Below are 25,379 nucleotides of genomic sequence, written 5' to 3' on the forward strand. Positions count from 1 at the left end.
ATATGAATGCATGTATACATATATATGTATAGGTAGATGAATAGAGATGCACATGTACAGAGAGAGAGAATATATGTGTATTTCATATAATCTACCTTGGTCAGCTTCATTCCAAGATGATTAAAGAAGTCTTAGTAACACTTGCTTGTTTAGTAACCACATATGATTTTTTGCTCCAGAGGGAAATTTGGTTATGAAAACAGCATGAATCAGATGATCTCACCATGAATACTGAATAATATCTTCCAGACCCAAATTGTATCCAGATCAACTCAGACTGTGTTTGAAATACCAGATGTTCTCTACTCTTCTTTCCTCTTTCTTTAAAGTATCTGACATGCAGTACCCTTTCCTGGGTCATAAGGGTCACTTGAAATGTTGCCAACCTATCTGGTTGCCTGAAATTATGAATATGGAGAAATTGAACCCATTCCCATTTCTTACTCTAAAACAAGCAGGAGATGATGGATGTTTGGAGGCACAGATCATAGTGCTATAAGCTCAGTATCTGGATCCTATAATTAAGGATATTTTAAAAGTCTTATTTGTCTATGACTAGTATTTCAGAATAAATATTATACGTCATTTTTATTTTTTCAAAGGACCTTGATAGGTACTCCTAAAGCGTGACTGTAGTTTTTCCAAATATAGTCAATCCAAAGGACCTGTTTTCTTGGACACCGAAGAAGAAAAATTAATCTGTCATAACCCTGGATTGATGCTGGCCAGAATGCGTTACTAAAATTATATGAAGTAGACAGCTTTGGGACTTGTGTGCTTATGAAAAACATGTGTTTTCAGGCACCAAGCATTGACTCTGCAGGGAATGCTATATCACATTTGCTGTTGAAATAATTATGTACAACAGAACTGTGTCTTATCCCTCAGAACGTAAATTTTTTGTTTCCTATGTGTACTTTATAAACTACTGTTCCAAGCTGAATTCCAAATGATTCTGACCTGCAAGAGCCAATAATATATTAGCTTTCTCAAATAATTATTTTCTATTTAGTGTTTAAATGTTGAGGAGATGACCATGCTGAATAACAACTAAGATGAAGTTAATCTGAAACATGATTTTCAGTCATAATTTTAGAATTAAAAGGTGTCTTGGAATTGATCTAGTTCAATTCCTTCATTACCTAGATGAAGCCTAAAGAAGAAAAATGACTTCTAAAATCACTGGACTTGGCAGTGATGTAATACCTTGGGACCAGATCACAGTTTTCCTGACTCTCTTCCAGTGCCCTTTCTACATTTTCACTGTTTAGCCATGTAATTCTTGATCATTTCCTTAATACCTGGTGTAGCTAATTCTCGTGACATATGACATATGAGCACACATATATTGGTGTTTACATTACTCCAAGGATCTGAACTTCACGTTCTAAGCAGCCAGGCTGCCTTAGCTGAGGAGCTAATACTTTCTGGACTCCTCTTCCTCTCTACCACCCCCTCCCACACACCATGGGTATCGTTAAATAACACCTTCCCTGTTCTCATCCCTCACCAACAATTCTCCAGCCCAGAAACCTGGGCAGAAACTAACCGGTGAGATCCGGATGTCTAAGAGTAACAGCCATGGCTCTTGAGGAAAGGAGAAGGACCCTGACCAAAGGATGCAGTCTGTGCTGCGGGTAGAGGGAAGGACAAGGTATAGTGAGAAGAATTCTGGATCCTGGACTTAAGGGAATCCTGAACACAGAGTAAGGAGGAAGAGAAATTGGCTGAGCCCCTAGGACAGATGGGGTTCCAGACCCTCAAACTGAGACTAGGAAGAGTTGGGGAATCCCAGCTCCTGTGACCTCTGCCCAAAAGGTCTCAGAATAGGTCTTGAGAAACTGTGCCTAGGGCAGCTCTGGCTCTGAAACTCATTTTACTACAGAGTAAAATCAGTACATTTTACTTCATTTGATATATGTTTGACTGGTTAAAGGGAGGGTAGCAGATGCCTGGATGCCTAAATTGGCGTGGGAACAAAAGCAGAAGAAAGTTGCCTCACACCAGTAGGGATGTGTCTGCTGGGGTGCAATTTTATCATCTAAATTGGATTGAACAGGATTAGAGAATACATTGCACTCTGGATTATAATTTAGCCTGGAACTAGGCACATCGACGAAACAGGGAAAATGCTGGAGTGTGAACCACAGATCTTTGTTGTCTGAGTGGCTTTGTGCTTTTGTATCCTAACTGAGGTTGATAAAAAGGGTAAGATTATGGAAGACGTATCCACCCAGTAAGTGGCATAAGTTAGAGATCTTCAGTGCTGGGTGTCAAGGAGGTTGAGTTTTTATAGCTTCATTTACAGGGGAAATTTAATAAAATTCCCTTAAAGAGAGTAAATTCATTGCCAGTCTGAAACTCTCTAATCACTTTAGCTGCTAACAGTGGTTTTGAAAACTAGGTGCTTTTTTGGTTTGAGTGTTGTTTTTTAATTAGAACTGCTTCCTTTGGGTTATAGCAGGAGAGAGTGTATCATATTGCCATGACCTCATTCCACTCTCTTTCATTTACTTGTTGTCTCTTTGTGATTTTTGAGAGTCCCTCACTCCTTATGTCTGGGCCCTGGGGGAAGAGCAAAGTGTGTGTGTTTGGGAAGGTGGGAAGGGACATGTTCTTAAGGTGGTCACAAACCCAAATTGCAGGAAAGAGCCTGTATGGAGATTAAGTTGACCTTCCAGGCAGGCCGGCCCGCAGGGATGGAAGAACATTGGAGCAGTGCTTTCTGAGCTTTCCAGGGCAGACTGCAGAGCCCTTTTCTCAAATTACTGCTTTTCTCAGAGTCGGGTCTCCTGAAAACTAAAATAGCTAGATTCTCTTGTCTTTTGCATAACGCACTTTATTTCCGTGGGTCTCCCTAACCCTGAGGTTTGGCCAGCAGAACTTAAGAGGGGCTCTTGCCCCCCTCCCCCCATTCTCCACCCCACCCCCATTGCCTGCATGGCTTTTCTCTAAAGCTTCCTCCTTAGAGTATCATCCTTTCTCTGGGAATGTCTTCTCTGTTAAATCTGGTGGCCTAAGACACCGTACCAAATTGTTCAGGAGATTTATTTCTTCCTCAGGAAAAGGAAAAAAAAGAGAACCCCATTTGGCCTGCTGCAAGGCTGGCCGTATCACCTCTCAAGTACTCTAAGATGTCCTCAGCTCTAACCATCCCTCTTCTGTCACAGGCTTCAAATATGGTGTCCCCTCTGCCTTGAACGTACTTCCTCCTCCTCTTTACTGAGTTAGATGTTGCTCATCCTTTCCAGCTCAGTTCAGCTATCACTTGTTCAAAAGAGCTTTCCCAACCTCCCTGCCTGATTCAAGGCTTCTCTTTATAGAGGTCTCAAAGTCATCTCCATTGAGAGGTGTTGCAGGAGGCTTGGGGCTTGTCGTTCTTTTCCTTGAAGCAGAAATGAAGCAGGGAATCTTTTTAGAAAATGGAAGGGCTCTCACTGGACACCCTGTAGAGTCTGCCCCAGCAGCACTAGCACAGTGCAGCACAAGTCAGACACTGGGTTTTAGGTTAGCTTGCTGTTGACTAGCTGTACCACCAGGAGCAAATCATCTCTCCTCTGAATTTTAGTTTCCTGATCTCTTACACCAGGGGGACGCCTAGGCCTGTCCCGCACAAAGAATATGTGGGGCACTTTAAAAGAGTAGATGTTCGTGAGACACCACCAGTTCTAATAATTCTAATAAATAAACTGATAACCATTTTAAGAAGATTGAAAAGCAGGTAGGAAAGAAACAACTTGCCCCTTTCCAAGGCTGACTTTGTAAATCAGCAATGAGCTACACTGAGGCCTTAGTGTAAAATCTCTGCTGACTAACTGAGGTTCTAGTTATATTAGCTGAGCTTCCGAGTTTCATTCAGAAATGCAGAATGAGATGGTATTGGTCTAGTATGTTCCTGGTAGTTTATTAAGGCCAGTGTTGCTCAGACCAGATGATTTAGATTGGAAGGCAGGCAAGAATTTGTTTAGGTGGCCATTTAACTTAGAGGCAGAAGCATACTTAGTTCTCCATTATTATATAAGCCAGTAAATCTTTGTTTCAGGATCTTATACACACTTACATGTAAGTTTGTGTATGTCTGCATGTTCTCTTTCATGGGATAAAATGTATTTCTTACTGTGAATTATATACAAGAGAGTTTGAAGCAGCTGATTTAAGCTAAGCTATGTGATTAAGCCTTAATAATGTAATCTTAATTTTCATTTGGGATCAGAGTTTAGCAGGAGATGCATGAAACACAGTACGAGGCAAATCCATATACCAGGAGGATTCAGGATTGTTACGTCTCCTGTAATGGAAAACTAGAAAGGGCTTGAAAAAGAATTGACCTCTTTTTAGATTTGCTGTTCATTTTACTGTGGATATCGTAATGGAGAAAACTCTTTAATTATGTTCCTTGCAAAAGACCAGAAAACTAAAATAGCTAGATTCTCTGTCTTTTGCGTAACCCACTTTATTTCCGTACTGTGAACTATAATGATCAGTGACAAGGAAATAATTTGATTCTTTCCAAAAAAAGTGTCTAGTGTTAAAGTATACAATTTAGAGAATTTTAAATCTTTTGAAAATTGGTAATGGAGACATGGCAAAGGTGACAAAGTTTAGTTAATGCTGGACGGATTTTTATCCCCTTTAGAAAGTATTCTTGAGAGGGTATACCTTTAAAATATTGTAGGTTCTCCTAAGCAGCTGAGTGGCCAGCTGGTTTTGAATATGCCTTAGTTTTCGTAAGAGGATGTGGTCATTTTCTTCAGGGAAAAATGGAAGGGCTTCATTTAAACTTCAGGGCATGGTCAAGCTGATCTTTCAAGGAACAAGTTACAATGTGGTTTTGATTGCACAGTGAGAAACACAACTTGGTAAAGCTACAACAGGGAGCCACTGAAATAAATCTCCCATCTGGCTTGAACTCTTATGCCAGACACTAGGCAGTAACAAATTTGTCAGCAGTCACTGATGTGATATTTAAACTACAGAATAATCGAGGCACTGGTGATTTGCTGATGTGCTGAAGCAACAAAGCCAGTCAATCTTTTTTAGTCTAGTATCAATAGTTGGGTAAAAGAGGTTCCATTGCCTTCTTGTGTCCTTCCCTCATCTGCACCCCCCTCTTCTGCTTATTAAGTCATGTCTCAGGAGTTCCAGAGGGTTATTGTTTAATACGGGAAAGGGAAATAGTTTGCTATAATAAGGACAGTAGTACAACCTCTCCACCCCTACCTCAGGCATAAGAGCACAGACCTTGGAATCAGGTAGACCTGGAGTCAGATCTCTTCTCTACCATTTATTAACATTTTGATCTTAAGCAAGCTCTACAGCCTCTCTGAATTTCAGTTGTCATCTCTAAGATGGAGAACAATATTGCCTACTTTATAAGCATTTTATGAGGTTCTGTAAGATTTCAATGAGATAAGTACTTTATCTCTATTCCTGGCATTCAATATGTTTGTTGTTGCTATTATTATTATTATTATTATATTTATCAAAAAATAAAATAATAATATTAAATTGTATTTCCCTAAATCATTTGCATATTCCGTGTTTGCCAAAAAATATGTCATTTGGGGCTAGGCTTGCTTTCCGAGCTCTGGCTCCTCTGACTGCTCCCTGTATCTATTGTATACAGGGCATGAAGTGGCCACAAGAGATAAATTCATGACTTTTTGTCACTTGCAATATTTGTAGTCTTCTATGTAGTTGTATTCTAATGTTTTTCTATTCATGAAAAAAAGCAATAAGAATACAAAGTATGTTGTGTGTGTACTTGGAATCTCCATTTAGTATATACCTGGGTGTCATCACTGACTAAACAATGTGACACTCATAAAAGATTTATTTGCAAGTTATATCAACAGGAGTGGTAAATGGAATTAAAGGTGTAATTTATTGAATTTTTTTAGATTTTTTAAAAAAATGTAATAACAGGTTCACGTTGTTTTCTCTTTAACAGATGGGCTTAGGACATGAGCAAGGATTTGGAGCCCCCTGTTTAAAATGCAAAGGAAAATGTGAGGGGTTCGAACTGCACTTCTGGAGGTAACGTATTGAAAACCACAACCACAATAGTAATTCCTGCTTTTTGTCACTGCTTCCTCAGACAGCAGAGATCGCTTACAGGCTACCCAGCATGGTTGCTAAGTTGTGGATCTGTTATATTCTTTTCTAAGAAGTAAAGCTATTTTGACTTCCCATCATTATTCGAGCTAATTGGGCCATAGTAACTATATTTAGAATTGTTTGATTTATTTGCTGTTCTTCAGTTTTCCTATGAGATTGAAATACTGAATACGTCTCTTTTCTGAGTGGCAAATAAGTTTGTGGTAATCTTGAAGGACTATTTATTAATTTGTTATTCTTTTGTTAAAAATGTATAACTGCACATCTCATCTGTATATTTGCAATAAACAATAAATATGATGAATTGAGCAGTCATGTCCTAGTTCTCAGGAAATGGACTTGAATCTAGGTCTTTTCAAAATTTTCAGCTGTAAATTTACTACTGAAAAACTTTGAAACACGAGTTTAAAAAAATAATAATTCATTGCCATCGTTTTGGTTTGAATCAAGTGCCTAAATATGTGGAGGATGAATGTTAGTGGATCAAAAATGTGTATTTTTTATAGCTCTTATTTGCATGTTTTTTAAAAAGTATTATCATACATCATGTAAACCTAAAATTGGTATTTTAAACCTGTTCTTTTGAAGAACATAAATGTTCATCTGTGGCTGTCAAGACCGTAATGGTAGTTTATAAGTCTGTTCAAAGTTAGAATTAGCACAATATTGCTAGAAAAAAAAAATTAAAACTATCAACCATACATTATTAGGATGGAAGCTGCCTGTTGGAATGAATCTTACTTGAGAACCACTTTTGTACTGCGTATTTCCATAGGAAACGCTCTAGAATAAAAAATGTCCTCAGCTATTGAGGTTGTATACAGTATAAGTTAAAGGAGAATGTAAAATAAAATTTGGGATATTAGGCTCTTTTAAAAGCTCATTTATTTAGTAAGTCTTAGGAAACAAAGACAGTTGTTTTAAATAGTGAAGGCAAAGGAAACCTTAGCCCTCCCCAAATGATGATACAGTTCTTTATCTGGAAGGAGCTAATATGTTCCAGGGAATTTAAAATTACAAGACTTTAATAGCTCTTCCTTGTGCTACCTCTTCAAGGGACATAGCAGTTTGTCAATATGTCTGTCACGTTTTAGAAAGGTAAAGTCACTAGACACAAAATAGTTTTCATGGATTAGAATATTTCAGCTCCTAATGTGAGCGCGACTCTCATTTGTACTCAGTGAGTTTTGTGGAGAGCTGCACTGCCCTCTGCTGGGCACAGTGCTTGCTTCACAGTCTTGAAATATACTCTTTTTAGTTTGACTATACATTTGCCAAAAACTGCTGATGAGATTTTTAAAGCTCATTCCTAAGTGATGGCATCTTTTCTCTAAAGCAGGTTAGTTTATAGTAGTTCTTATTTGCTCTATGTTATTTTTGTATTATAGATAACTATCATCTGATATTTTCAGATAAAAATGTCAGATAAGAACAGATATCTATGACATGAAAATCACTTATTTATTTTAATTTTTCCACACAATCTCATCTCCTTACCTGGGTATTGTCTGAGAATCTTCTAAGAGCCATAAAAGACTAGGGCTTTGTCATGGCCTCCAATCTAACTTGGGTTTATATAGTCTGTCCAAATGGTGTTATTTAGTAGTGCTATCTTATTCCTGGCATGAGTCCAGACACATTTCTCAGAATTTTTCATAATTCCTTGACCTTTTCACCACAACTGGAAGGCTTGAGGGTAAGTGCCTTTACCTCCAGATGAGCCATTTTCAGTACAGTCTTTGAAGACTTTTACAGACTTTCTAAGGCTGGTTGTCCTGAGTGTAACAAAGATTCCAGGTCTGGTCCAGGGCCACAGAACTTCAGGGCTGGGACTGAAGTGGACATGGGGTCTCAGGATCCTGTCCACTTAGCTTCCTCCTCCATCTTCATGGTGACCCTTGACTTCTGAGACCCTTGGGGCCTCATGGAGCACATTGTGAAAATCAGAGCCTAATTATTCTTCACTGTTATCAGTCTGGCCATCTATGCAGCCACAAGAATGGTCTTTTGAAAATGGATACTATTATGTACTTCCCAATAGCTTAAGAACCTTCAGTGTCTTCCCACTGGAGTTGATCCTTTAAGCAAAGTCTTTGGCCATTGATGTTAAACCTCAATATCTGGCCTCTGCTACGGTTCCAGCGTCCCCTCCCATTTCAGGTACCTGTGCTTCAACTACTTGGACACGTGCTGTTTTCTGAAATTTCTGTGCCTTGTCTCATGTTCCCTTTGCCTGGAAAGACCCTACATCTCACCACCTGGAAACAAAAAGTCCTTCCTGTTCTCTTCAAGTCTTAGCCGAAGCACTATCTCTGAGAAGTCTTCTTTGCTCCTTGTATTAGTCAGCTCAGGCTTCTATAGCAAAATACCATAGACTGGTGGCTTAAACAGCAGAAGTTTATTGTCTTACAGTTCTAGAGGCTAGAAGTCCAAGATCAAAGCATCAGCATGGTTGATCAAAGCATCCTCACCAAAACCACTTCCTGGTTTGTAGATGGCCACCTTGTGACTGTGTCCTCACATGTCCTTTTCTCTGTGTGTGTACATAGAGAGAGAGAAAGATCTCTCTCTTCCTCTTGTTATATGGCCACCAATCGTATCAGATTAGGACCCCACCCTTATGATCTCATTTAACTTTACTTCCTAAAAGCTCTGTCTCCCAATACAGTCACATCAGGGGTTACAGCTTCAACACAGGAATTTGGGGAGGGACACAGTTCAGTCCATAGCACCCTCTTTCCCTGCTTCCGCACACTCCCAAGTAAAGTAAATCATTTTCCCCCTTAGCACCTTGTACACTTGTAGGAAGCCAGGAAATAAATACTCAGACCTCATTTTCTTCATCACTTGGACTTCCTGCTGGTGCTTTCCATTGCTGGGGACAAGGTAACACACTGCTGCAGTCCTTAGGGGTCAGCCTCCTAGGGCATAGCACATGGTACTGTGCAGAATGGATCTAGAGAGTGAGTGGAAGAGATCCAACAGGCATGACTGTCTATTCAAGGTGTGTCTCAAAAGTTGTAAAAAGCTGAAAATGAACTGTTAGATGTATGGAAGTTTAGAGTGGGACTCGTAACTCAGCTAGCCAAACCTCATTTTACAGATCAAAGAACTAAAACCCAAGGGAGTTAAAAATGACTTGTTTGAGCCTATTAGTTATTAATAAGAAATATACATGAACATCTTCTATGTCACACACCAATAAACACTTGTAATAATTTTCTGTTGCTGCATAACAAATTGCTACAAATTTAGCAGGCTAAAATAACACCTGTTAATTAACTCAATATCCATTTATGCTTTAGATCAGAAGTCTAGGCAGCTAAGCTGGAGTCTCTGCTTAGGGTCCCAAAAGGCTGAAATCAGGGTGTTGGGTAGGTTGAGCTCTAATCTGGAAACTCTGGGGTCAGAATCTGCCTCCAGGCTCACTCCTCAGGTTGGTAGAATTCATTTCCTTGTGGTTGTAGGCCTGAGGTCCCTGTTTCCTTGCTGGCTGTCAGCCAGTGGCTGCTCTCAGCTTCTAGAAGCCACTCACATTCCTTAGCACTTGGCAACCTCCATCTTCTAAGCCAACAACAGTGCTTAGAATTCTTTCTGCACCTTCGATCTCTCTGAATTCCTCTCATGCTCCCAGCCAGAGAAAACTTAATATTTTTTAAGGGCTCTTGTGATTAGATTAGGCACACCTGGATAATCTCCCCTTTTCCATATAAAGTAACATAATAATAGGAATAACACCAGGGGTGAAAGTCATGGGACCTTCTTAAAATTCTGCTTACTGCTTTATTTACCTGATTGTACCTAATCCTCATAATACCTTTTGAGATAACTGGTAGTATTCCTGTTTTATATACAAGAAGTCAAAGACTAAGAAAGTTAAATAACTTACTAAGCAAGGCTTATAGATGGCAGAGCTGGAATTTGGACCCAAAGCTTGCCAAAACCTTCCTTATCACCACCTTTCTACAGGATAGAACAGAAACTCAGAACCATCTTTACACTGTCCTGCCCAGTGAACTGTGGACTGCACCAGACTATCCACCCTACATGTGGCACTTTTGCGGCATAGACATCTTGGTGGACAATAATATTTTAACTGTGAGCTCTCCTTTTTTTTCAATGCACCAGTAATTACAAGACCAGAAAAAAATAAAAGGTTGAGGAGACCTGATACTTATCACATAAGAGCTACTATCTTCTGGGCACACTTTTAAGTAATATTTAGAGATAACAAATATTTATGAAATGCAAGACAGAAACCCAAGATATCAAGGAGTTTATAGCCAATTATTTCATATCATTGGAACCACAGATCATTTATCATATAAGTAATAGAATTATTCGTTTGTCTTATCCTTGATAAATCCTTCCAATAAAAGAGTTACGTTTTACAAGAAAAGTGTTACTTGAATATAGCATACATCTCTCCGGAGAATTTCTGATTGGGTTAGAGCTGGCTGAAAACTGAAAATTCCCCACCATAAATGGATTAATGCTTGTGCTGAATTCTATAACAGAGGCCCACGCTTAAGTCCATATATGTATATCCCTGTTGTAAAAGGGCAGCTTCCAACTCTTTTAAATTATTGGTTTATAGCAGTGCCATGACCATTCCTTTAAATCACTGTGACTGCTGGCAGCATGTCAAAGCACTCCAGTTGCTACTACTTGCCTTGGAAAAATAATAATTTTTACAAATAGTACTACAAAAATAATTTCTCTATTGAGGGGATGAGGGATAGTTTCTTGACTGCTTTCAGCTTGAAACTGTAAATCTATCTATCTACTTTTCCTGAGGCAATGCTTTTGGTAAATTTTGGTACTCTCTCTCATGGACTTAACTCAAGAACTCTGAAGTTGTAATGTAAAATTTTGAGAATACAGTTCTGATTTGTCATGCATATTAATCTTTGCATGTGTATGTGTTAACAGCATTAAACTTTTTTGTACAAAAACTTTTTAGTACAAACAACCCTCCTCCTCCCAGGTCTTAGAGCTTCCCAGTCTACCAGTCTACTCTCACATCTTTTTTAGAAAGTCATAAAAAAGACTGTTTTAAACTAAATTCAGAATCCCCCCTCCCTTTTTTCCCTTCACACAACTTTAATTAACATCCCATGGAGAGCTTGGGGAGAATTGCTTTAGGGCAGTTTAGAAGATTTAGAGATAAGACAACTGTGCTAAATATGGGAACTGATTTATATACTCCCCCAAACTGCTATTGAATTGGAATGGCTCAAATAAGTTTAATAAAAATAAACTATTTAAGTCTACATATATCATCAGAAGTTATGTGTGAATCATCTGAGGAAAGATACTGTACAAACCTTACAAACATAGCCCCTAGCACATGGATACTAAGCTCACCTAAGCCCTGTTTTTGTTTTGTTTCAGGTTGGCATAAAACCAATTTTTAAAAGTTCCTTGTTTTCTTAAAAGGGATGGAATCTGGGTTATTTTAGACTGAAATTAAATATATTATAAATGTCCCACTCATCCTCATGCCTTCTCTTAGATACAAAGATAATGGTATCTCTTTCTTCCCTAATTCCTTAACAAAATTCTCCTTTTAATAAATTTATTGGCTATTTTCCAGATGACTTTGAAAGTTCTTAAAAGATATTTCTAAAAATAAAATAATTTTAATTTAAATATGGGAGATTCAAATATAAAACACTGTAGACTAAAATCCCAAGAAAAGGATTTAAAACGTTTTTTTAAACCTAGATAAGTAGTAGATGGCACACGTTTCCACATGGATAGCCATTGGCACCTGGCCCAGATTTTATGGGTTTATTTCTTGCCTAGTGGTTTGTAGCTGTCCCTTTTTGTTGTAGAAATGGAGCTCTGGTATTAGGAGTCTGGAAGGGATGTGGTCATTCCAGCTACTTCAGTGATGACAACTCTGACTAAAAGAACCATCCTACCCTTCTTGAGTCACATTCCTGCCAAGTGCTCTGTTACTGCAGGTTACCATGCTGGGGTAAGGATGCAGATGAGGCTAATAATATACTGGGATTTTAAAAACTATCATGAGTCAATCATAGGTTTTCCCCACTTAGAAAACTGATAATCAGGCATAGTCTGACTTCTTTAGCTACTTCTTTTTCCCTCTTCACTGCTGCTATTGGTGTAGTGTTTTAACCTGATTTTTCTTGCTTTAATAAAGGTATTTCAGGTGGGTGAAGGGGTGGACAGGGAATATAGATTTTCTCAGAATGTAAATATTCCAAGAATAGCCAAGATGAAAAATAAGAAAAAATATAGAGATGGCTATTATATCGCTGGTTAATATACCTCTTTTATATAACATTTTCATAGTAAATATAATTTATATAACCATGCTACAGCTTGTCGTATGTAGTATAGTTCATGCTTTAGAAAGCCCGCAGGCTTTATTTCACTTACTCTTTTACTATTTGTCTTTCAGATTCTAGAATCTAACTCCCCTCATTTCATAGCATATATGTTGTACTGGTGTAGAACTGGATAATAAACATTTCCAAAGGAACTCCAGTATTCATCACATCCTTGTAAAATTATTACTTCCTTCTTTAGTGAACCACTTCGCTAATATTAGTATGCATGCCATAGTTCAAAGCCATATAAGGATCTATTTATCTATATTAAGAACTAAATTCCCAACCCACCTCTTTACCCTCAGGAAGGTGTGATTTAAAACTTGATCCAAAAGCAATGTGATAGTTTTATGAATAATTATATTGTTTTTGTTAACCGAAGAACAAGAATGAAGAACATACTGTAGTAGAATAGTATGCTCCTTTCCACTAGATGGAAGTATGAGATAACCAGATGTAAGAGTCTTTTATAGCTGAACTGGAATATGCAAACTCTTCAGCGAATTCTTACCAAATAAAGAATTCTGACCAATGTGTGCACAAGGGAAGTATTTAGCCTCTCCACCTTCATATCTCTGACACTCTGTCTCTTTCTTTCTCTCTCTTTCTGAGACTGTATAAGTCAGATCTAATGTTTTCAGTTTGCAAACCTCACCTTAAGAAAACAGGACACAAAAATCAATAATTATTTAATAATTTGTTATTTGGCAAAGAGTTTTTTAGTTGTTTTGTTTTTTGCTAATTTTCTGATATAGAGAAATCCAATGATTTATATTAATTTTAAATCCATAAGACTTATTAAACTCTTAATGATGCTGATACATTTTTATATGATCAGTCATAGCATGTGTGGTTAACAACAGTTTAGTTTCTTTCTGATGAATCCTTATGACTTGTATTTCTTTGAACTTTCTGAACTGCTCTGATTAGTACCCACAGGACAAAATGAATGAAGTCACGATGGCAAGGTTGCTTTCTTGCTTCAGATCCTAAAATGAATGCACTAAGTGTGATGGATGCTGAGTCTTGTGGGTTTTTTTTCCAGACACCCTTTCTAAAATCCTAATTCCCTTCTACAGCTAAAATTACTTTAAAATGTAATCAGAAGAAATGTTGAAATGTATTGAATCCTTTTCCTATATCTGACGGGAAGCAAACATTTACTTTATCAGTTTCCGCTGTTATCTTTATTTTCCTTCTTTTTTACTTTAGGTTTAGTCTGAATTTTTCCTAACTTCCTGAATTAAACACTTAGCTTATTAATTTTTATTCTTCTTTCTAATTTGAGCATACCTTAACTATAAATGTCCTCCTCAGCATCCCTTTAGTTGTGTTCTACAAGTTTCAGGAAGTAATAGTTTTGCTTTCTTTTTTCCTAAAATGTTTTTTGTTTTAATTTCTATTGTGATTTTTTTCTTTCAACATTGAATTTTTTAAGAGTCTTTTTTAAAAAAGTACTTTGTAGTTACATTTTTGCTGATGATTTCTAACATAATTGCATTCTGTTCAGATAATGTGGTTGATGATCTGTCCTTGGGCATTTCTTGAGCCTTGCTCTATGGCATAGTAGATGTTTAGATTTTCAAAGTGTTTCAAATACTTATAAAAAGAATGTATGTTCTCCAATCACTGGATATGATATTTTTATGTGTCTGTTAGATCAAGCTTGATAATTGTGTTATTCAAATATTCATTTCTAATTTTTTTAGTCTCACCATAATGATGGGTTTGTTCATTAATTTCTTATAGTTCTGTTACTTTTGCTTATATATGTTGAAGTTAGGTTACTAGGTTGTATTAAGTTCAGAATTGTTATATCATAGAAGTGTTTTTAAATGTTTGTTACAATGAAGTGACTCTCTTTAATAGTCATTAAAGGAAAAAGCATTAATTATATGACATTCATATAGGTATCTAACTTACATTTTGTTGGTATTTGCCTGGTTAATCTTTCTGCATCTTTATACTTTCATCCTTTCTGTGTGTTTAAAATTTAAGCATTTCTTACAGACAGCATATTGTTTAATTTTGTTGTATTATCCTTCTGAAAGCCTTCATCTTTCAGCTGGAGAAATGGGTCCATTTATTGTGACTGTTGATATGCTTGGGTTATATCAACCATCTAATTTTTGCTTTCTGCATGTCCTAATTGCCTCCGTTTATTTTCTTCTCCTCTCTTATTTGACTAATTACATTTTTATACTTTAATTCCTTTTTCTTTTAGTTTAGAAATTACATTTCTTTTTTAGTTATCTAGATATTTTAACATACATGTTTAACATCTAATGTTAATCTATATCTTCGGTATCTTCCTGAACAATATAAGGATATTAGAATGTTTTTTTAAAACTCAGATTCCTCCCTCTAACTTATATGCTATCACTGCCCTGTATTTTAGTACCAGTATATGTTTTTAACCCCACAAAGTCTCTCTACTCCTCTGTTTTCCTCTGTCACCTTTTCCAGCTTCTGCTCCTTTGCCAGACTCCTTCCTGAGTCCTCGTCTTCTTCCTCTGCTCTTCCCCCAGGAAGTGAAAGTGATCTGTTCAATTAATTCCCTGACTTCCGAACTTATATTTTCTATCAGGCTACAGTTTTTAACACTAGATCTATATATCCTATAATCTACTTGATATCTTTACCCTGTCTCATAGGCATTTCAAACTTATTATTTCAGTTTTAGATAACTTTCACCAACCTTTTGCCCCATACTTCAGATCTGTTCTTTTGCTTTTACGATCTAAGAAATTACATTTCTTTCACCAACTTACTCATCCTGGAAACCTGGGTTCATTTTTAAACAGACTGGACCTTCCCTTCATCATCACTATATCCACAAAGTTTAGTCAGTTTAACATTCAAGGATATCTTAAATTTGTTCCTTTCTTTTTATCTCCAACATCAAATACTCTAGTCCAAGCTATTACACATCTTACCCAGGCCAAAACAATAACCATCCAAGTTGTAAATTCCACTTGCGAAGTAGCAGTAGAATCCCTGTTATTTAGAACCTTGCCATTGCAAATTGGATGCACCATTGACATGTTAACCAGTCTCCCTACTTTCAATTATGTCTACCCCTAATTCATTCTCCATGTGGCAGGTATTACAATTTTTGAAAATGATCTAATCATGTTATTCCATTACTTAAAAGCCTTCAGTGCCTCCTGATTGCTCTTATAATGAAAGCCAAATTTCTTAATGTGCCCTAGAAGTCCCTGCATGATCTCAGGCTTGCCTACCTCTCCAACCTTGTCACCACCCCATTTACTTACCTCACTGTAGTCATACCAGACTTCTCTGATCATGGGACCTAAGGGCACAATCTCTTTCCTAATTCAGGACCACCCAAATACTCTTTCTACCCAGAATGTCTGGAGGCTTTTCTTCTCCTTTCATTACCTCTTCTCAAATACACACACATACACAATTCACACCTGTTTTACACATCCTTCAGATTTCAACCTAAATGTCACTTTCTTTTGGAGTAATGTTCTTATGGAGTCCTTTCCTCGCCAGTTCTAAGTCAAAATTATACCCTCTCAAAGTATCCTGTACTTTTCTTTCTTATCACAAATGCAATTATAGGTGTGTGTGTGTGTTTGTATGTGTGTGTATTTGTTTAATGTCTGTCTCTCCACCAGGTGGTAAGTTCTAGAATGTCAGAGATTGGGCCTAATTTTTTCACTATTATGTCCTAGTATCAAGTTCATTGCTTGGCACATGGACACTCATATACATTGCGTGAATGAAAGATTACATGCCAGACCAGTCTGGGGAAGGGAGTCGGTGTCCTTCAACTATAAGAAAGCCAGAGACTTTATCTGTCTTCTTATACATAAGGGAGCGCATGATAGGTGATCACTAAGTGTTTGAAGAAATAAAAGAAGGGGGAAGGAAAGAGAAAGGAGAAAGAAAATAGAACATGAGAAAAGAGAGGAAAGGAAATTGGAAAGGGGACAGAAAGGAAATGATAAAAGCTAAACCTAAATCTTGGATTACCATCCTTGATCAGAAAAGGATATATCAACCTCCTTCTCTCTCACTTAGGGAATAAAACAAAAAAAAAAGACAAAAACCCATGGGCAATGGCTGTTATCATGCAGTAAAATATGAAACTGCTTGCTGTGATAGTTTTTTGGTGATTTTGTTTTATTTATATATCTGGTTGAGAGAATGAGGAATACCAGATGGGGTTATCCTCAGACATGCCCCCTTGAGCATGCACTTTTTAATCAAAACCTAACTTTTTTCAAAGTCTTATAAAGTGAAGATGCATTTATATGTTTCCTTGTTTAAATTTATGGATGGCTACTTGTAATCTCCTCACCCTCCCCAAGACTTGACTTTGCATACCATTATATGGAATATTTGTAAAAGTATATTTTGAACTATATATGTATGACTGATTAGATCTAATTAATCATTGCCTACTTATCTCCAAAATTATAGAAAAATATGTCGTAACTGCAAGTGTGGCCAAGAAGAGCATGATGTCCTCTTGAGCAATGAAGAGGATCGAAAAGTGGGGAAACTTTTTGAAGACACCAAGTATACCACCCTGATTGCAAAGCTAAAATCAGATGGAATTCCCATGTATAAACGCAATGTTATGATACTGACCAATCCAGTTGCTGCCAAGAAGAATGTCTCCATCAACACAGTTACCTATGAATGGGCTCCTCCTGTCCAGAATCAGGCATTGGTAAATAATAAGGGGGAGGGAAGTCCCTGTATTAAAGTTCATGGGCTACTTATTTAGGGCAATTCCTTTAGTGACCCTAATCGACCTCAGGTCTATTATTTTTCTGGGGTCCCCATTACTTTGACTTACAACTCCTATTGGTCTTTTGAAAGTAAGATTAGATACCTCATAGAATTTTTGACTACCTAGATAATCTGTGTTAACCTTTTCAAAGAAATGGTCTGACATTTTTAATAATTAAATGAAAAACAGATGTTTTGTATAAATCTAGTAACTTCTATGTTACTCTTGAGACGATTTCTCTTAAGATAATTAAGAATATCTAAAGAATAGAATTTTCTTTCATTTTTTATAACTCAAAAGATGTTCAACACTATATTTCTTTTACTATGTAAGGCAAAAAAATGCAATTTTGTGTCAAGCTATTTCCACTAATATAACAACTAGAGGAGACATTTGGAAATCTTTTAAGAAGGTTAGTTAAATCATAAGAGTGAATCTTGTGATGATATCATTTTCTTATAGTGATGAAAATACTGATGATCCTTAGACCATTCTAAACATGCTGCCTAAAAAATTGTATTCTCTTGCAATTATACAGTTGTGTTTTTTTGGTTTGTTTTTTAAAATTTTTATTGGAGTATAGTTGATTTACAATGTTGTGTTAGTTTCAGGTGTACAGCAAAGTGATTTTAGCACATGTAAACATTAAAAGAAACTGGAAAAAAAAAGCTTTAATTTCATGAAGAAAAATATGTTCATTTTTACTGACCTCAATCTATTTATTGTACCATTTTTAACATGTTAACATCTCAAGATATTAATATTATGAAGATCAATTGTTAGTAATGGATAAAACTGATTTCTTTCTTCAGTAAGTTGATTCTAATGAGTGTTGTAAAATATCATTTATATGATGGCCAAGCATCTCCCAGTTAACACCGGTCTCCCTGTGGTCTAGGCCAGGCAGTACATGCAGATGCTGCCCAAAGAGAAGCAGCCAGTGGCAGGCTCAGAGGGGGCACAGTACCGGAAGAAGCAGTTGGCAAAGCAACTCCCTGCTCATGACCAGGACCCTTCAAAGTGCCATGAGCTGTCTCCCAAAGAGGTGAAGGAGATGGAGCAGTTTGTGAAGAAATATAAGAGCGAGGCTCTGGGAGTAGGAGATGTCAAACTACCCCGTGACATGAACGCTCAAGGCCCCAACAGAACATACATTCCTGGAGGAGATAGAAGCACCACAACATCGGTAGGGGCCATGGAGGACAAATCGGCCGAACACAAAAGAACTCAGTATGTAAGTGATAACAGTCATGATGTTGGGCCAGTTGGTATATTTTACAGGTTCATTCCATTTCTTTGAATGGCTGGTGGGGAGGCGGGGTCGACAGGGAGGAATACACTTACTCTGTTTCCAAAAGGGAGTAGATGAGGGAAATAAATTGAATTATAATTCAGTTTAGGCTTATTTTAGAGAATTGTCTACCATGTTTGAAGCCTTGGTCTAAAGCCAGGTTTTCTGATTATTTGTTGCCGAAGATAATTGTGAGTTTTATGTATACATAGCAGTTAGCATTGGTGTCGTGCTGGAATACAACATACAATCTAGAGTCTGTTTCTAAACATAATTTTGATGTTAATTGTCTCTTCCCATAAATAAGAATAATACATGCTTAGGTTAATTCAGTTTTGCTTGTGAGAACATGCCTAAAATTCAAACTTAAATTTATGTGGATATATGGTCAATCATACTTTTAAAAAGTCTCTCTAGAGAGGGATATTGAAGTCTTTTTTTTATGCCTTGAAAGTAGAAGCAAATTGTGACACAGATGAACAAAAAATAAGAATTAAACTTACTGTAATGTGTTTCTCATAGATCCCGTTAGCACATCAACCAACAAGGCTTAGTCCTGTATTTAAAAAAAAAAAAAAAGTACAATAATTTCTGAAGTAATCATTTTTGAGAGAACTACTAAAATTGAAGTGAAAATTACTATTAACCTTTTTCCATAAGCAGCTTTAATTCAGAAAACAGTGCTCTGTTACACATAGGGTGCAAGAATTAGGTTTGGAGAACCTGGAGAAAGCCAAGAGACTCCTTTTCACAAATACTAACACCATATTGCCTACATGGACAAATTACTGATTTCAGTAGAAATTATTTCCTTGAAAGTGGCTTCTCTGAATTCCTACTAAAACTGTTGATGAGAAATGCCAGTCTTAAGATGACTAGATTGTTTTGGCTGGTTTTGCTTTCAGTCCTGCTACTGCTGCAAACTGAGTATGAAGGAAGGAGACCCAGCCATCTATGCTGAAAGGGCCGGCTACGATAAACTGTGGCACCCAGCTTGTTTCGTCTGCAGTACGTGCCATGAACTCCTGGTCGACATGATTTATTTCTGGAAGAATGGCAACCTGTACTGTGGCAGACATTACTGTGACAGTGAGAAACCCCGGTGTGCTGGCTGTGATGAGGTATGTTCTCTGGGGCCACCTAAATGCAGGCTCCTTTTTGCACCCACCTATGGTTCCTTCACCATGGTAACCAGGCCACCCTTAGCGAGAAGGTAAGATGAATTAACCAAGCATTAGTTGCTTTATTTATATCCAAAGAAATTGAATGAAAAAAACTTTTAATTTCAGTCATTTTGAGTGTCCATGTTAACTGTGTTACCTAATGAAATACTGTCCAGAAACGTAAAAGATTGATTTGAACTAAACTAAATAATCACCCAAGTTCAAGCTTTAGGTTGTTTTCAGACTTCATACCCCAAAAAGTTGACTGATATTCCTTGTGGATCTAAATCCCTTATTGGTCTAAAGAACCTAGCTTGGTTATTTGTAGTAAAAAGGAAAAAACATGATTGATCTTATTTTTATCCTCTTCCCAGCTGATATTCAGCAATGAGTATACCCAGGCAGAAAACCAGAACTGGCATCTGAAACACTTCTGCTGCTTTGACTGTGACAACATCCTAGCTGGGGAAATATACGTGATGGTCAATGACAAGCCCGTGTGCAAGCCCTGCTATGTGAAGAACCACGCTGTGGTAAGAGACATCTTGGGATGTGGTAGCCTTGACCTGCCTTATTTAAGCCTCCTACAAAGGAGAAACAGAAAGCACTACTCTTAAGTAGGAAACACGTGATTCCTACCATAGGGTGTTAAAATCCAGGTAATTCAAAACAATACATGCACTGACTAGGATGAACCACCTCAAGATTCTACCTGTGCAGTTTACACTCTAAACTGCTACATGATAATCAAATCCCCACCAAAAAAAAGTTCCTTAATGGGAGTGAGATTGATTGATTCTCATCATACAGATCAGATTTCACTTAAATTAAGGTATTGAGGGGCTTTTCATACGCTTTAGCTCTATTTTAATGTTCGTTTCTGTTCTTGTTACCAGATCACCCACTGTGGCTTTGTTTTTGCTACCTGTACATTGTACAGTGCCTATTTCTTAAACTCTCATTGAATTGATATATATAACAAAATTTGACTGGCATATTTATATTTATTTGCATGAGCCAAACATTCAAATATTTAATGTGAAAGTACATATATATATGTATACACACCCTGCTTACACAGAGCTTCTGTTGAATGATTGCCCAGAGATAGATAAATTAAATAAAGAGTAGATAAAGAAAGAGTTGACCATATGTGGTAAAGCTTATAACCCAGGGGGTATTAAAAGGATAGATGTTTACTTTACATGCAGATAAATAAGTACTAGTTAAAGATCTCCCTGAGCTATCAAGTAGAGGAGACTCCTGGCTAAGGAATAAAATGACATATTTATTATGTATAGTTCTCAGAGTATGATACAATGAAAATAAGGTAAGAAGTTTTGGTGTCAATGCCAGTTTTCAACCTTTACCCACTGCCCCCAGATATAATCTATCAGCTGTCATTTTCTGTCAACTCTGCCTCATCGATATATCTCAGATTCTCACAGTTACAACTACTTTTTTTTTTGTCATTTGGATTATTGTAGTGACCTCTAATTTGGCCTCCCCACTTCCATTCTTCTTGTTCAAAGCCACCTTCCATAAAGATGGAAGATAATCTTTCTAAAATGAAAATCTGATCATTAAGCCTTTGCTTAATAGATCCAGCCCCTTCTTACCTGTCCAGCCACTTCTACTAGTTATCTAACCCAAATCATACATTTCCCAAGTTACCTGCATTTCATAGTTTATACACTGTTCTTTGTCTTCTGCTCACACTAATTCCTTTGTCTGATATGTCCTATTCCCTGTTGTTTTTCTAACTTATTTATTTATTTATTTATAATTTTTTTTTTTGGCCACACCACACAGCTTATCAGATCTTAGCTCCCCAACCAGGAGTCAAACCCAGACCCCCGGCAGTGAAAGCGCTGGGTCCTAATCACTAGACCGCCAGGGAATTCCCTCCCTGTTTTACCTGACTGTGCCTGCACAATGCTCCAGACTCAGTTTAGGCTTAACTTTTTTCAGAACACCTTTCCTGATTCCCTACCCCAAGCTCCACGCCTTTCTCTCTGGCTAGGCTGGATGCCTCTCTTCCCACAGGGCTCTCTCTGTGTGTGCTTGCCCACGTGTGTGTAATTGTTAATATCATTCATCTGTCTCTTCCACCAGACTGTAAACAGCTGGAGGATAGAGCTTGCCTCTTTATTTCCATACCCTCAATGTTTGCACTTAGGAAATGTTTGAGTGACTGACTTGTGTTTTAACATTTCTCATTTGCTTTGGGGGTCAACATGGACCTTCCTTATACCTGGGGATAAGATGTTGAATCATCATATGGCCTGATACGTCATTTAGCTAAAAAAAAAAACGCTTCTCTAAATGTTGTTGCAACAATTTCTCTACAGAAGAGAATTATCATAATGTGCATTTTACACATTACAGGGGTATGTTACCTTGGTCTCAAGGACTAGAATGTAAACTCCATGAGGGCAGGGATTTTGTCTGCTTTTTTTCTGTTCTATTTCCAACACTAGAACAACACTGTAGGTACTCAGATATTTATAGAATAAAGCTTTAAACAGATGAAGCTCCTTTATTGTTACAAGCTTCTCTCCATTGCATTGCAATAATCATTGGAGAGGAATAACCGCAGATATGATTAAAAAGAGGATGAGAGAATCTCTAAATTATTTAGCTTTATAATATGGCATGATTTCTTTTAGAAGGTTTACTTTCTCAGTAAGATACACTATTGCCATTTGCTTAATATTAAAATGAACATATCTATCCATCACCTGAATAAACCTTAGCTGATAGCAAAGAGAGGTACCCATGCAACATGCTAAATGATATAAAAATTTGAAGATTATCTAGTTCAGGGCATTGATCTGCTTAGATCTTTTAATCTTAAAAAGAAAAAAAAAAAGAAGTGAGAATACAAATTATTTTTAGACCTGAAGCCAAGAACTCAATTCAAAACAGGGCTTTTCTGAGGAAAAAATTAACCTGGAAGGAGGAAAATGATAAATACACTTAGTTTGTCTCTGCATGGTCTCTGGAATTCTAGTCTCAAATGGCCACCCCCAGAATTCACATCTCTGAGATTTCACAGGATCCTCCTGCTAGAGAGCACATTACAACAAGTGTCATCAATTTTATATTGTGTATACAAATAAATAAAAAGTAGGAGAGATTGAAGGAAATAAGAACTTATTGAATTATTAGCGGTTTAATTAAGAATCCAGGAAAAATCTAATGCCAAGCAGAAAGTGGTGAAGTACATCATCTCCCTGACTGGTCCTGGAGTCTCCAGACCTTTGGTTGGGACCTGGGCAGCTTTCAGATTTATGAAGAACGAGGGATCAGTAGTTTTTACCTGGGATCATGTCAGACTTTGGGATGAATGGCAATCAAATTATTAATAAAACTAAATTTCATGAAGCCCACAAACCCTAAATTCCTATACCATTCAGTGTGCTAATTATTTTTTTTTACCAAAACAATTTCCTTAATTTTATGTGCAGTTGAACAGTAGTTATCACTTTTTTTTTAATTGCAAATGAAAATGTGAGTTTTGAAAGATTATAAAAAGATCTACAAACATTATGAGAGGGCTGAGATAAAGAAGGTAGATCATGGTCTAAAATCAAGGGAACAAAAAATTGAGTGTGAAATGTGTGTATTGTATACAAACAAGTTTTAAAATATTGAAAAATTAATATGAAATATAGAAAACAACAAAGGGCAACATTCTAAATGAATTACAAAGCTATAAAAAATGAATATATACAAAAGCAATTGCTTGCATGGTGCAGCTACAAATTAGGAGTATGTTTGTAATCAAAACACTCATTTTTGTTGTATTCAGGAATAGTGGATCGATCATGCAAAGAGAGTATCTCCCTTGCTTCTCAGGGAAGATTGGGTTGACATAACCTGTGAATTAAGGAGCTACAATCTCTGTAATTAGAAGCCTTGTAGTTCTAAAAAATATGGAAAGTATATTGCAGGTCTGAAGTGCATATTTATAACAAGGCCTCACTTCACACCCTAAGCCAGTTCACCCACTGAGTGGCAGCCACACTTTCAGGTCTTTTCAAGTAAGAAGGCTCAGGCTAAATGACCTTCCTCAACCCACCCACCCTCATCTCTCAGGAATTCCTGACAATCACATTAAGAGACCAGGAAGGGTGTGGAAGATGAGTCACTTTGATGTAATGCTGGACAATCTTGTTGGTTTCCTCCTTTGTTATAAAATATTTAAAACAAAAACTTTAGACACATTGATTTATAATACATATAAACAAGAAGGCATATGAACTATCTAGTGTTTTGGAGCTCTCAACTGGGTAGTTTTGTTTTCTGCTGTAATATTGCCAGTTATTCATTTATTTTCTTTCTATACATGTCCAGCTAAAGAAGAAAATTATGTGTGTTTGTGGGTGTAGATGTGTGTATGTCATATATTTATTTGTACATAACATACATGTACACTGAATGGTATATGGAATGTAAGTGTTAATGTTCCATGATATTAGATTATACATAAATTATGACATGAAAGAAGCCAGTTAACTACAAGTTATATTTATAGTGCAAACTAGTTATTCTCAAACACTGTCAGTATTTTTTGACTGAGTCCTTAATTACTTTGAACATGATTTTCATTTACTACTGTCTAGAAATTAGTGGTGTTAATAATCTCATGTGTCATAGGTAAGACTGGTAAAATTACCACTTCAAAGCTTTAGTGAGTGAGGAAAAATCTCTCTTTTTTTAAAGCCTATTTTTTAGAGAAGTTTTAGGTTTACAACAAAATTGTTAAGGAGATACAGAGATTTCCCGTATCCTCCCTACTCCCCTCACATGCGTCACCTTGAGCATTATCCACCTCACTCACCAGAGTGGTACGTTTTTTAACAAGGGTGAATCTACATGGAAATATCATAATGACCCAAAGTCCACAGTTTACCTTAGGGTTCACTGTTGATGTTGTGTATTCCATGGGTTTGGACAAATGTATAGAATGGACAAATGACATATATCCATCGTTGCAGTATCATACAGAATATTTTCACTGGCCTATAAGCCCTCTGTGCTCTGCCTGTTCATCTCTCCTACCTCCTTGTCCCCTACTCCCTACCCCTGGCAACCACTGATCTTTTTATTTTCTCCATAGTTTTGCCTTTGCTAGAGTGTCATATAGTTGGAATCATACAGTATGTAGCCTTCCCAGATTGGCTTCTTTAACTTAGTAATGTGCATTTAAGGTTCCTCCATAGCTTGACAGTTCATTTCTTTTTAGCTCTGAATTGTATGAATGTACCATAGTTTATTTATCCATTTACCCACTGGTGGACATCTTCCAAGTTTTGGCAATTACAAATAAAGCATCCATGTGCAGGTTTTCATGTGGACATAAGTTTTCAACTCATTTGGGTAAACACCAAGGAGCATGATTGTTGGATTGTATGATAAGAGTAAGTTTAATTTTAAGAAACTGCCAAGCTGTCTTCCAAATTAGCTGAACCATTTTGCATTTCCACCAGCAATGAATGAGAGTTCTTATCATTCCACATCCTTGTCAGCATTTGGTAGTATAGAAAAAATCATAAAACTTTTTTTTAAATAATTGCTAATGTACAATCTAATAGAATACACTAGAACCAAACGCACTGCTTTGGAACTTGCCATCAAGACTTTTTGCCATGGGGATATCTTGCAAGCACTGAGTC

General features: G+C 37.0%; 2 protein-coding genes across 9 annotated transcripts in view; one reads left to right on the forward strand and one right to left on the reverse strand.

Annotated features, from left to right (window-relative positions):
* TFEC (transcription factor EC) overlaps nucleotides 1-25,379 on the reverse strand; it is a 688,992-nt gene that overhangs the window by 287,213 nt on the left and 376,400 nt on the right. For 5 of the 6 annotated variants that reach the window (XM_082472378.1, XM_082472375.1, XM_082472376.1 and 2 more), the window contains one exon: nucleotides 19,039-19,091. The gene's annotated coding sequence lies outside the window, so the exon portion shown is untranslated. Of the gene's footprint in view, nucleotides 1-19,038; nucleotides 19,092-25,379 lie in introns of those variants that run through there. The other variant, XM_082472381.1, reaches the window with a different exon arrangement.
* Nucleotides 1-25,379, forward strand: part of TES (testin LIM domain protein) — a 45,045-nt gene that overhangs the window by 18,148 nt on the left and 1,518 nt on the right. For all 3 annotated transcript variants that reach the window (XM_082472388.1, XM_082472386.1, XM_082472387.1), the window contains 5 exons: nucleotides 5,951-6,036; nucleotides 16,929-17,181; nucleotides 18,143-18,478; nucleotides 19,441-19,656; nucleotides 20,073-20,231. In XM_082472388.1, coding sequence (XP_082328514.1) covers nucleotides 5,951-6,036; nucleotides 16,929-17,181; nucleotides 18,143-18,478; nucleotides 19,441-19,656; nucleotides 20,073-20,231 — 1,050 coding nt within the window. The remainder of the gene's footprint in view (nucleotides 1-5,950; nucleotides 6,037-16,928; nucleotides 17,182-18,142; nucleotides 18,479-19,440; nucleotides 19,657-20,072; nucleotides 20,232-25,379) is intronic.

This window comes from Balaenoptera physalus (assembly GCF_965194825.1).
Source record: "Balaenoptera physalus genome assembly, chromosome: 8".
NCBI lineage: Eukaryota > Metazoa > Chordata > Mammalia > Artiodactyla > Balaenopteridae > Balaenoptera > Balaenoptera physalus.